This window comes from Vidua chalybeata, chromosome 6, assembly GCF_026979565.1.
Source record: "Vidua chalybeata isolate OUT-0048 chromosome 6, bVidCha1 merged haplotype, whole genome shotgun sequence".
NCBI lineage: Eukaryota > Metazoa > Chordata > Aves > Passeriformes > Viduidae > Vidua > Vidua chalybeata.
Window position 1 is genome coordinate 48138508 of NC_071535.1, and position 13509 is coordinate 48152016.

At 40.1% G+C, this 13509-nt stretch overlaps 1 protein-coding gene across 1 annotated transcript in view; it reads left to right on the plus strand.

The window, feature by feature from the left end:
• The window catches only part of KCNQ1 (potassium voltage-gated channel subfamily Q member 1), a 338978-nt gene extending 326422 nt beyond the window's left edge, over positions 1 to 12556 (plus strand). Inside the window, exon 16 of the mRNA XM_053945722.1 lies at positions 10458 to 12556. Coding sequence (XP_053801697.1) covers positions 10458 to 10658 — 201 coding nt within the window. The 3' untranslated portion in view covers positions 10659 to 12556. The remainder of the gene's footprint in view (positions 1 to 10457) is intronic.
• Positions 12557 to 13509: the final 953 nt, after the last annotated feature.

The window sequence follows — 13509 nt, forward strand, 5'->3', positions numbered from 1 at the left end:
GCGCAATGCCAGCGTCCTCATGAAAATGTACCTTTTTTAAAATAAATGTTGTGAGATGTTATCAGGAACAGAGTAGAGCAGGATTAAGTTTAATAACAAAGGGAAAAAAAACTTTATTAAACTACTATTAATACAGAAAACACATAAACTAAATCTAGGATGAAGACGTTTTAAAACACTCTTCTTCTTCTCAATTTTTAAAAACACTTAGCTATGAAATATTACTCAGGATTTTTGATTAAATTACTACTTTTCAGGTAATTTATATTTAAACTATTAAGGGAGAGAGAAGTTTCTTTTGCACTACAGACCCCCCAGGAAACACAGCTGCCCCCTTGTGTTTCTCTGTCACACATGGCAACCACCTGGAAAAAAAAAATTTTGCTAGTGTGACACTCTCTATTCTATGTTACAGTGCTCTCACCACCGTGCATGGACAGACTGCTCATAGAGCTCTTTTAAGGATGCTTTGCTACGGACTCAAAGATACAACAGTTCAGTTTCTCATCTTGGGACTACAGTCCCCCCCATTTTCCCCTGGGGCCAAGGGGTCTAAAAACAGGACTCATCTTCTTCCCGAAGACAGAGGGTATCACCATTCCCTCTTCAGCTTTCCTCGTTTCTTGCTATTCTTGTGCTGTTCGAAGCTGAAATAGGTCTCCCTGGGTCACTACTGCATCTCCTTAAAATGCAGTCTCTATTGCAGGAGATTTTGGTTCAGTCCATGGCTAACAAGAAAAGTCCAGCCAAAAGCTACTTCATCATCTCTTCCCACCTAAATATTTCTTCTTCTAACATCTCAGGTCCCGGACTATCTCTCTTCTACTACAAATTAAGGAGGAGTAATACTTTTAAAAAGCCCTCATTTCTTGGAAACGGTTAAACGTTCAGACTCCCTGGACGGCTGATATGTCGGTCCGGTGTTCCGCCTCCCACGCTGGACATTACTCCCCCTTCTCTTTCTCCTCTGCTGGCAAATTTCCAGGTGCCGCCAGGCTCTCTGTTTCTTTCCCTCTTGGGGGGGGGAGCAAAGGCATCTCCACTTCTCTCCACCCTTCCATCTACAGGAGCTGGCTCGGTTCCAGACCTTCAGCCCCTCGGCCTACCTGGACAAGGCTGCGTGGCTTCCCCTCCCCCACCCAGCCGATGGCTGGGCAGGGGAGAGCCTGTACTCTCTGACGACTGGAACCAAAAGAGAGAGTTCTCTTGGGAGTTCTTGCTTTTAACCCCCTGTGTTCTCAGAGGCGTGTCCATACCTTCAGTGGTCACTCTAGGTGCCAATATCTAAACCTGACCACTGATTGGTTTGACTCAACTTCCTGGAAAAAATTCACTTCCATGTCAAACTACGACACTCCACCCTTCGCCTCTGAGAACACACATTTCTAAAATTATTATCACAATTACATTCAATACACTTCTACATAAAACAATAACCTACACTAACCCTCCACCTCTATATTGGCACCATAACTTAATACATGCTTTGCTCTTATTCCTTTTGATCCCATCTCACAGCTCTCATCTTATCTTCATCTCATCTTGCCCAGAATTCGATTCCCGGTCAGGGAACCAAAAATGTCATGGTTGGACACTGGCGCAATGCCAGCGTCCCCATGAAAATGCACCTTCTCTAAAATAAATGCTGTGAGATGTTATCAGGAACAGAGCAGAGCAGGCCCAAGCTTAATAACAAAGGGGAAAAAACCTTTATTAAACTACTACTAATACAGAAAACACATAAACTAAATCTAGGATGAAGACCTTTTAAAACACCCGTCCTCCTCCCAATTTCTAAAACCATCAGCCATGAAACATCACTCGAGATTCTTGATCAAATTACTACCTTTCAGGTAATCCATACTCAAACTGTCAAGGGAGAGAGAAGTCTCTCTTGCAGCACAGACCCCCCAGGAAACACAGCTGCCCCCTTGTGTTTCTCTGTCACACATGGCAACCGCCCGGAAAAAAAAAATCTGCCAGTGTGACACTCTCCATTCTATGTCACAGTGCTCTCACCACCGTGCATGGACAGACTGCTCATAGGGCTCCTTTAAGGATGCTTTGCCACGGACTCAAAGATACAACAGTTCAGTTTCTCATCTTGGGACTACAGTCCCCCCCATTTTCCCCTGGGACCGAGGGGTCCAAAAACAGGACTCATCTTCTTCCCGAAGACAGAGGGTATCACCATTCCCTCTTCAGCTTTCCTCGTTTCTCGCCATTCTTGTGCTGTTCGAAGCTGAAATAGGTCTCCCTGGGTCACTACTGCATCCCCCTGAAATGCAGTCTCTATTGCAGGAGATTTTGGTTCAGTCCATGGCTAACAAGAAAAGTCCAGCCAAAAGCTACTTCATCATCTCTTCCCACCTAAATATTTCTTCTTCTAACATCTCAGGTCCCGGACTATCTCTCTTCTACTACAAATTAAGGAGGAGTAATACTTTTAAAAAGCCCTCATTTCCTGGAAAGGGTTAAACGTTCAGACTCCCTGGACGGCTGATATCTGATATCTCGGTCCGGTGTTCTGCCTCCCACGCTGGACATTCCTCCCCCTTCTCCTTCTCCTCTGCTGGCAAATTTCCAGGTGCCGCCAGGCTCTCTGTCTCTTTCCCTCTTGGGGGGGGGGAGCAAAGGCATCTCCACTTCTCTCCACCCTTCCGTCTACAGGAGCTGGCTCGGTTCCAGACCCTCAGCCCCTCGGCCTACCTGGACAAGGCCGCGTGGCTTCCCCTCCCCCACCCAGCCAATGGCTGGGCAGGAGAGAGCCTGTACTCTCTGACGACCGGAACCAAAAGAGAGAGTTCTCCTGGGAGTTCTTGCTGTGTTCTCAGAGGCGTGTCCATACTTTCAGTGGTCACTCCAGATGCCAATATCTAAACCTGACCACTGATTGGTTTGACCCAACTTCCTGGAAAAAATTCACTTCCATGTCAAACTACGACCGGTCTTATACTCCCTAACAGTCCATGACCAAATGTATTTCACTCTCCTGTAATTTAATTCTCCCAATTGCCAGCATCCTACTGGCCTCTTTGTTAGAAGATTTGTATTCATCTTAACTTGCTTCCGTCAGTCAAGCAGCAAGTTATAGACAAATAATCTTTTGAAGGTGATCCGTAAAAAAACCAAACCAAATGTAACCTTTGATTTCTACTTATTCCTCACAATTTTTAAGATCTTAAAGGAATTGCTCTCTTACATAAGTACAACATCTGTTGTTGCTGCTTGTTTCTTTGTAGGGAAAAGTGGCCATATCATAGAAGAGAGTTTTGATAACCTGCTGCTAATATTCTGTATTTGGTCTGCTGTGTTTTATTTTATATTATATTATTTATTCAATCACATATTACTGAAGTGGCTTTTTCATATCAGTTGTTTAGTTTTTGACCCATCAGAGTATGTCTCTTACTACCATTGGTTTCAAATATAATTCAGGGGAGACACCTAATCTGAAAAATGACATTATAGTTGTAACCTACACTCTTCTAAGAATCATAAAAGAAATAGAGCTGAGTGAATAGTTAAGCAGAGGTGTCATATTTCCAGAAACTTTGAGGAAGCTTTTAGAAAAACATGATTTTCTTTGAGAAAAAGAACATTTGCAAAAGAAAATTAATTCTCTGCAGTTTAGTTACTTGCTGATCAAAATTGCTTTCCCAATCCTAATGGAAAGAACAGATGCATAAATCAACCGTGTAATTTCTCCCATTTCCTATAGCTTGAGCATTTGCTACCCTAGATCTTGTGCTGCACAACCAGAACAAAATTCTCCAAACGAAAAAAAATTACTTTAAAGTGCCACAAGTGTTACAGGTAGTAACCAAATGGCTACATGCTGGTGTTGCTAGATTGTTTTAATTCCCAAAGCAATTTTTAAAAACCATGCTACAAAACTGAGTTTCTTTACAGCGCGTTAGGAATTTACTGTAGAAGTCAAGCCCTTTGTAATAGTTCACTGATATCAAGATAACTTCTGGAGAATCAGAGCAACTGGTTTATAAATCCTGATTCTTGCTGAGCTCTGATCCTGGCTCAATGGCTCAGAATTTTCTCCCCAGGGTCATCACCCTCTGTTGAATACACAAGCGGCACACCCTGATCAATGGTGAATTCTCAGCAGCTGTTCAAGGGCTCTTACTACAAAAAATAAGTGGGTTTTTTTATGCTTTTGAGAAGTGTAAGATAAATATTTTCCTATGAAAATACACAGCAAGACGAGAGCAGCAACAGTCTGAGTTTATTGAAAAAACAGAACAATTTTTAGTATCTCAAAGCAGAGATTGCCACTGATAGCTTTTTGCGAGAGCTAATTCTAGAACTCAGGGTGTAGCAAGTACCTTTCATTCCAAAGATGCTTTTTGTCTGAAAAATGTCCATTTTATTTGTCAGTTAAGATAGTGGTTACAGTGTTCATATAATGTTTTCATTGATTAGAAAAAGATTTGTTCATGTAACCCTTAAAACCTGTCAATTTTGTTCCTCAGAAGCTCAGCCCTCCTGTTTTCCAAGCAGTGATCAATCTTACAATAGAGTGTTTTTTCACTGGCTCCACTTCTTCAATCCTTCCCCTGGACACCACACACATATTTTCTTCTTTGGCCAACTCTCAAGGGAAAGTACAGACAGTCTGGAGAGCAAATCTTCCTTCATACAGATTACATTCTCCTTTAAACACCTCAGTGTCAGGAATATAACCTCCAGCAAAACTGCTGCCTTATCTTGGGCAACAAAATAAACACATCAAAGCCAAAAGTTCTGATAGGGGGTTTTGCAAGAATCTGATATCTTGGGCATTGCAAATGGAAGGGATTTCCACATGCACATTCCATGATTTTTGAAGAATCATGCACCTGAAGAAAGAAATGTTCCTTAATAATACTGAAACCATTGGTCTCTCCTGCCACTATTATAGAGAAATCTTTAAAATAAATTCTCTGGGGAGATTCCCATACCAGAGTTCCTCTAGAAATCCACTTCTAACATAATTCCTGTTCCTGTCCTCAGAGCATTAACTTTTATGCTCCAGGATAAAGCATTAACTTTTAGAAATGCTGAGATACCAACATGTGAGAGAGAGGACTCTGCAAGAGAAGCCAGGGGAGTTTCTCTCTGAAGCTTTCTCAAGTATTCTGAAGAACTTAAATAGAAGGAATCCCATGAAAGACAAACGTGATTTATAACAACGTTTTCTTCCAGAACAGTCTCACTGTTGTTAAGTACCACTGGATACTGATACATTCCTTTGTAATATTGCCATTAACAGGTATCAGAAGTTCTGGAATATTTTTTGCCTTTCATCTTCTCTCCAGCTGAGTCATTGGTGTGCCTGGTGATTATTTTGTTAGCAGAAAGGACCTTTTTTTGTGTTTTTATGAAAAATAAAGCTAGCTTATTGCTGAGTGTGGCACTGAACAGCACACACGTTAGAGATTTGATACAACATGGAGAGATGCTCAAAGAAAGTATCATTTTTTATTCCTCTGGAAGTTTGCTACACTGCAGAGCAATACAGTCCTCCTTAGTTACAGGCCACCAGAAGTGATGAATTCATGAAGATCTCCCCAGTCCTCTTTGGTTATTTTTAAAAAGTGCTTTAAAGAATTAGTTCGCTTTCAGCCAAAAAGCTGTACCCAGAGGAGTGAAGGCTACTTAAATCAGGGGAGCAGACTTGGGAGTTTAATGTTGTAAAAGCAGCTGAAATCTTCCTTTATCACATTTTTGTTCAGCTAAGTGTTGCTTGCATCCTGGTTTCCCTCTTCTCCTTTAGTAGCTTCATGCTTGGCTGCAGCCCCCCTGAGCCCACTGAGTGAGCAATGAGCTGATAAAAATTCTCTTCATTATGGACAAAAAAATCTGTTTAATCAATGAACCATGTTAAGAACATAGGTAGTAATAAAACAGCATTCTGTTCAAAGTGACTATATTTTTTACCCTTAATATTTACTTTTAAAATCCCTGAGGATGAGAATGATGGGCAGATGACACAGCTTTAATCAACAGCATTAATCAGCCTTGATCTCTACAGGTTATGGAGCAATACTTGGAATAACCTATTAATAATTTGTGGTCTTTGTGGCTGAAATTATGCCAAACTCAAAATTTTGTCCTTCAGCTTCCCATGGCTGAAAATACTGTTCCACTCAGCTCTGTAACTGTGTCTGTCATTGCTGTTTCCTGGTAAATTCCTGTAATTAGTTTTGGGAGTAGGTCTCCAAAGTGCTACACCTTAGTTCTCCATTACACGGTAGCTTAAAAGAGACCCTTCTGTCCCTGGAACCAACCAGGCTTCTGTGTTTTGTTTTGTTTTGTTTGTTTCATTTTTAAAATCAAGGGAATAAATTAATTGTTACATATTATGTTCCAGATCATACCATGAACTTTTTATGAAAGCTTAAAATTACAAAGTGTTTCAAGTTAATATAGCATGAAGATTTGCAGAATTTTAATAGATCAAAATAATAGAGAATTTTAATTGAAAATTATTTTGTTCTTTCAGGAAGAACAGTCTCTTTCTTGTTCAGTAGCACCTCCTGGAATGCCTTTGATCCCTTTACAAATGTTATTACCTTTATAAATTCATGTCACTAAGGCTATGAGAATTGGGATTATTCAGCCTGGAAAAGAAAAGGCTTTGGAATGGCCTTCTAACACCTGAAGGGAGCCTACAGGAAAGATGGAGAGAGACTATTATAACTACATGTTATAACTTTTCCTCATGATGTGCCATTTAAGATTTGTGTGCTAAACTTTCAGCCTTTGTGAGGAACTATTTGGGTTGGTTTTTTTCTCAGTGCACTGCATGAATGGGATTTTATTCATTTCTGAGAGATTCAAAACTTGTTTAAATCTTCTCTCCATCTGTGCTCAATCTATGACCCTTAGATTTTTACTTTTTTTTTTAACTTAACTCAGAGGATGCAAAAAATTTGTATTCATACAATATTTCAGTAAGATTTAGGAATAACTGTGGTGTGTAATTTCTGAAGTTTCAAACACTGCTTCCTCTTCCCAACAACTGTGAAATGCAAAGGAAATTATTTTCCATATAAAGAATCTGATCATCCAAACATCATGCTTCTAATGAAACATAAATCAGCTACAAAGAGTTTACTTAGTTTTTCCTAAAGGAAACAAATCAGTCTGAGTTATTTTTCTATGTAATTAACAATGTTTGCTGTTTTAAGTAGAGAGATCAAAGTTGATCAAAGTGGTTAAGATTAGAGCAATATCAGCAGTTTTTCTGTTTGCTTTACTTTTATTCACTCTGGCATCAGAGCGAATTCCTAATCAAGTAAATGTGCTTGAAAGTATGATTCAGGGGGGATGATACATTTCTCCATGCTAACTGCCTAAAGCTGGCTTAAAAAAAAGGATATTGCACACAATGACATTTTTCTAATGGGTATAATTATCTCTGCAGCAAGCAAGTGAATGATGTATTTCAGGATGTGTGTTTGGATGATGACAGGCACATTGGGCACGTTAATAAGCCAGGTCGTTCACCAGCAAGCCTCTTTTTCTGGTACATCAGAGGCCTGTGATGACAGTAGAAGTTGCTTTCTGGTGGCTTTTACTTCTCATTTTAAAGTATCTCATACTTTAAGCAGATATTCCTTTGGCAGAATTAAAAATGGGGGCCCACTGCTGCCTCATTTGCCATTGTCATCTTTTCTGATAGAGCCCCGAGAAGCAGAAGATCCATGTTCAGGAATCCAGACTGCTCATTCTCTTGTAATGTCCAAAGAGCATGTTACTATTTGGGATTGATGATTCAGTCCAAGGTTGGTACAGAGCCCACTGAAGCCACTGGGAGTCTGTGCTTGCCAAAATCTACCACTGAGTCCAGTGTGTCTTGGAGCAAGCCCTTCACAGGCACAGAATACCCTGGGAAATGGAAAGCAAAAGTGATTAAACAACAACTAAACACAACCAACTTTCTGGACCTCCCTCCACAAAATCTTTGTGGCTTTAGAGCCCTACCCCAAAAAGCAGGAATATGGATGACAAAGGTCTTTACTTTTAATGTCATATGGGTCAAGTCAATAGCAATTAGCTCCTGCCTCTGCTTCTGTGGGCCTCCTGCACTCCACAGCTGCAGCAGCCAGACCTTGTTGCCTAGAAAAAATTAGACAATTATCTCTGGGAATTTATTTCCCAGCAAGAATATTCACTTCTCACTTCTCCCCAGCACTTCATCACCAAGACACACAGCTGTTGAAGGACTATCCAGATCTCAGTCCAACCTACTGTCATGTTCAATAGTTCATCACTGCAAGAGTTTCATGAATGCACATTTTCCAGATATATCTCCAATCTCTGTTCCCTCTGGTAATCTCTGCCAGGAATCACAAATTAAGACACATATGCATATAAAAATCCCTCCGTTCATTTAGAATAGTTAGCAAAAAGACATTTCTTGTAGAAGGAAAAGTTGTCTTTTGGATTCTGAAGATAGCTGTTTGTGTGGAGGCTTTCACTACAGTCCTTCCAGCACAGTTGTCTCAGAAAACAAATAATACCTGGGCAGTGGGGGATGCAGGAATGAGGTATTTTTGTAGGTTTCACTACACTGATTTGTACTGTGACACTTGGAGCATCACGAGTTTGCCATATATAATGGGCACCATTTGGGCAAAATGTGTCTTTTTTTAAGGGAGGGAATAAATAGTGATGAAATGGGAACCTGATGATCTGCTCAGTTTTCCATCTGTGTTTCCTTCTAGAAATCTTGAACTTATCTGTTCTTCAGCTTCCTCGTTTCATAGAATCTCATCTTTCAACAGCCATTTCCATCCAGAATTACTAGTGTTTCATGTACCATCTAGGGTGCTTTGCCTAATGTTTTCAAAACCAGCTGCAAAGTATAAATCTCTGGCACCTCATATTTTTAAATCACTGTATCTGCTTCCCTACCAGTTGTACAAAGTGTTTGAAAAAACCCAGAATTTTCTCTATAGTGGAAAAACATTTTAGTCTCTGCTGAAATCCTCCAGGTTTGTTGATGTTCTGCTCAGTCTTACTGTCTTTTACTATCCTGTGTGATACTTGGATGACAGCCAGGCACATATAAATTGCTCCCACTCATGCTCTCTCTGGCAGTTTTATGTGCCTGCCACTACTTTCTAGCAGATATTTTAGGCAACAATTTATTCCTATCACAGTTTTTTTTTTCCTGTTTGCTTTCTTTTCCCTTTCTAAAAAGTATTACATCTTTTTGCCTAGAATTTACTCAGTGTTTTAGGATCCCTGTGGATCAGTGGGTCAGAGACTGCAATGACAAAATCGAGGCTTTCTTATTATGATTGAAGAAGCGATTAGGAGGCTATAAGGCAGTCTTACTGCTTCATCTCAATGCTTTTACCACACAAAGGGTCAGAGAGTGGGCAGGACTAGAAGTGCCCATCTTGCTCTTGGGATATTTTGCTCAGTGCAGAGAGGAGGCTCCCAATGCCACATAAAAGGGGTGACACTCCTAGAAACACCTAATTTTCAATTTTCCTCTGAGTACCACAAATACATGCCAAAAAACATCCATAATCTAACCTCTCTTAGGTATCAGCTTTTTCACTGTATTTTCTCCTAAACATTAGAAGAAAGACCAGAAAAAAGGAGGACAGGGGGAGAGAAGTGAAATTAAATAATTTAAGTAGCCTCTGTCTAAAGAAGAAAATGAGCATTATGGATACGGGCTGAACCCCTGGAGTCCCCCAGAAAAGAAATTAATTTTCAGCCATCTTGGAATTCTTAGTGTCTGTCTTGCTGTGTGTCATTGCTCATGTCATTCAGATGGCAATCCTAGGGAATGCTATGTCAGTGGGCTTTGAGAGCATAAAACTGACTCATGTCCCACTCCTAGCTGCTATTCACTCATGGCAGTGAAAATACCGATGGGCATTTTGTGGCCTGAGATGTTAATTGAACCCAAATGTAGCAAAGCGCATTACTCAGTCTCAGCTTAAAAGTTGATTAGATCACTGCAAGTCAAGCAGTTATTTACTAGAGCGTATTGATATTATTAGGGCATAGAAGCATGCTACAAGTTTATGATTTTTGGTTTTTTTAAATATGGACACAGTAATAACAAAAAAAAAAAAAAAAAAACACCACCCACAGAAATTCAGTTCTGGGACTTAGTTCCCTATTCCAGCAGATCTTTTTAAAATCACATTTGTCATGTGTTCACCCAGATATAAAATGAGTGTCAAAGCACACACCAGAGGTGAGTATTAGCAAGCTTGTCCCCCATCCAACCCTGACCAATTGCATTAAATTTCTAATGATCTTTTTGATGAACTGTGAATCTGTGGCATCTTCACAGAGGTTGCTGTGATCCTAATTAATTCCTAATTAATGTTACACATATGTCATCCAGTTTGTTGCAATTTTCTTGCATGCTGCTCCTAAACATCCTCCTAAACAACAACAAAAAAAAAAAAATCCCTTTGCCTTTGTAGGTCACACAAATGGACCAGAAGCTGAACCTCATCACAGACATGCTGCATCATCTGGTTTCCCGTCAGCAGGGGGATGAGGGCAACAACAGATCTCAGAGAGGCAATAACAATGTCAGTTCAGAGCATTTCCTCCCTAACAACACCCTGCCCACCTACGAGCAGCTGACAGTACCGGGAGGAAGTGAAGATGACATCTCCTGATGTGGTGCAAGTCTGGGTTGGGTTGTTCCTACTTTTCCCCTCTGAACGGGACTGAGTGTTGAGAACCTGGGAGAAATTAAGTTCATCAGCCAACCAAGAAATCGTGCAACTGCTGTATCTACACCACTAGTCTCAAACATGCTAAAGTTTCCCACAGTAGCCAAAGGATTACCAGGCTGTCTTCCACCAGACAAAACTTCTGGAAGCTCCACATTGATTTTGTTCCTGAACAAATGATCACAACTTGTTATTTCTCAAAAAGACCAAAATGATGTAAAGACAGGCAAAATGGCAAGGATTTAGAGTTCCTGTAATAATAATAATAATAGTAATAATAGTAATAATAATATTATAATAATACTTGAACTTAGATGGAAAAAAATGCATTCTGTTTATGAATCTGCAGATAGCAATTTATTTCTATTACTAAGGTTTTTAAAACAAACTAGGATAACTTACGTTATTTTTATTGTATAAACATACACTAACATTCTAGACAATAACAAACCACATACTGAATGATTTTCTTTTTCTGTTTTATTTTAGTGTTACTACATAAACAGTTATCAGATAATGACCAGATTTTTTAAATCTGTTTTTCTTCAGGGAGGAACTAATCCTTAATCTGGAACAATACTATTTATAGTGGAAAGTGCTATAGAATTTCTAAGATACCAGTTTTTCATGGGGAGACAATAAAGTATTATATAGCAAAAAAAAATCATTCTGCTTTCTAGAAAATTGTTGCCAAAGAATTTATATATAAATAGAAAACACAGTGGTCTGAATGTACTTGTCCTGAGCATTTTAAAATGAAGGCTTTCTACTTCTTAAATCTACTGGTTTTTAGCTGACAGACGCCAAGAATAATACAAGAGGCTGAAGTGGCTGGACTTCACTGGTCAAGTATTTGAGCTGGCCACTCACAGAACATCCATAATCCTTGCAGGAATCAAGGCTTCAGTTCAGGAAAGTATTTCTAATCCACAGAGCACATATGACAATTTTAATATTTCCATGAATAATGTCTTGAGAAACTCAACCCCGTACAAGAGTTGGTTGGTATTGGCAAGTGCCAGCTCTTTATTTAGAGAATTGAGGGCTCAGCTACAACCCATGGAGCTGAACCACACTGCCCCACATGATGACTGCAATGAAATCAACAGTGTTGGCTCAGTGTGAGTTCTCACACACACAAGGTGAGCAGGAGTTGGGCTTTGATTACTAAGGTTGAAATTGCGAAGCCGTTGCAGAGATTCAGCACCTGAATCATGTCAGTCTTTAAAGCTGACAGCCTCAGAAAAAGCTCTTTAGTCCAACGTGGTGGTAGTGGTAGCTCAAACTGCTGGGGAAACGAGATGTAGACAGATTTATCAGCTCTTGCACTTTGAGCATCCTACACATCCAGTGCACCCTGTTCCCCTCACTGCAGAGCCTGTACCCCACAGGGGTCTCCCTCTCCTGGGGGATGCCCTAAAGCCTCATACCTTGGCACAGCAGTTTATATTTACCAGTCTTTTGCCCAATATTACCAATCTGAAATACTGATGCATAATGAATGAGATCACAGGTAACCTCCTCATAGGGAACGCTCACAGTCTAGGCTTTCTTTCCAACATTTCATCTCTTTGACTTGGACTGCAGAGAAAGTCCTATATTAAATATCCTGTATTTAACTTTCCAGATTCTGTGACAGTTATCCAGCCTCTCTGTTGTACAGTAGATAAATGTTAAGGGTGTAAAAATTTACAGGCATAAAGAAGAATTGTGTCAGGGCATTATATTTTCGTGGAAATCAAAATTATTCTCATGATTTTGAACATTTTTAAATGAGATTTGCTATGTAACTTCAGGTTATCAATCAGCCTGTTAATTTCCTAATAAAATACAGGACAAGAGTGCCATGTCTTTTGGTTATTCTAAAATCCAGACACTTGATATACACAAGAAAGCAGATGGCTTTTCTTCTCCTTTCTCTTTTAGCCCACTGTACAGTGTAAATATGCCTTATTTGCAAGGCATGACTGTAAGGCTTCTGCTGATTCTTCACTAGAGAAATAAAAGAAAATGTGGACTTTATTGGCTGGGATGACTGGAGAGAAAGGTGTGTCACATAGACCTGGCTGAAAGCAGACAGGTCTGTGCATTTCTAGGGGCATTGTTTTAAACAGAAAATATGTTTGTTCCCAAGACCAGACCTCCATTCTCTGTTTGACGCCTAATCTTGGTAATAACAGCATGGCACAGCAAACACTTAACGCAAAACATAATTTCCCTTTCTTGTCAATTGGTCTGTAACCAGCTGAAAGTCTCCATTGTAACCAGATTCATTGGAATCACTGGATTTTACAGATTTTTGAGGCTGGTGGCCAGTTATGAGGTCAGTGATTCCTCACCTGAGTCCAGCTGATCCTTTCAAAAGGTACAAAGCTCTGAGATCTACTACTTCAAACCTTATAATCCACCTTGCCCTAAGGAAAAGAAGATAATCCCTTTTCCCTGGTGATGAGGGATGTTATAAAATGAACCATCAAAATTTACTATGCAGCTGCCTGGAGCAAGCCATCCACATGGCCCACCAGAGACAGATCTGACCTCTCTGCTTGGAGGACTGCCTGGGATTATCTGCCCTGCTGGGGCTTCATATCTCAATGACTTCTCCTGGAAGCAGGTGCCTCAGCATCTTTCTTGCACAGAACAGCCTGAAGCAGCCAGCATGCAGTGAGTATGTGTTTCTGCTAAAACCTTTCCTGCTGGTGTCTCCTGTTTGGCCAAACTGTCCAGAGTTGGGGTTTTTTAAGTAGGCAGGAAATGTTTGTAAGTATCTTGAAAGGGAGCAAAGGAAACAGTA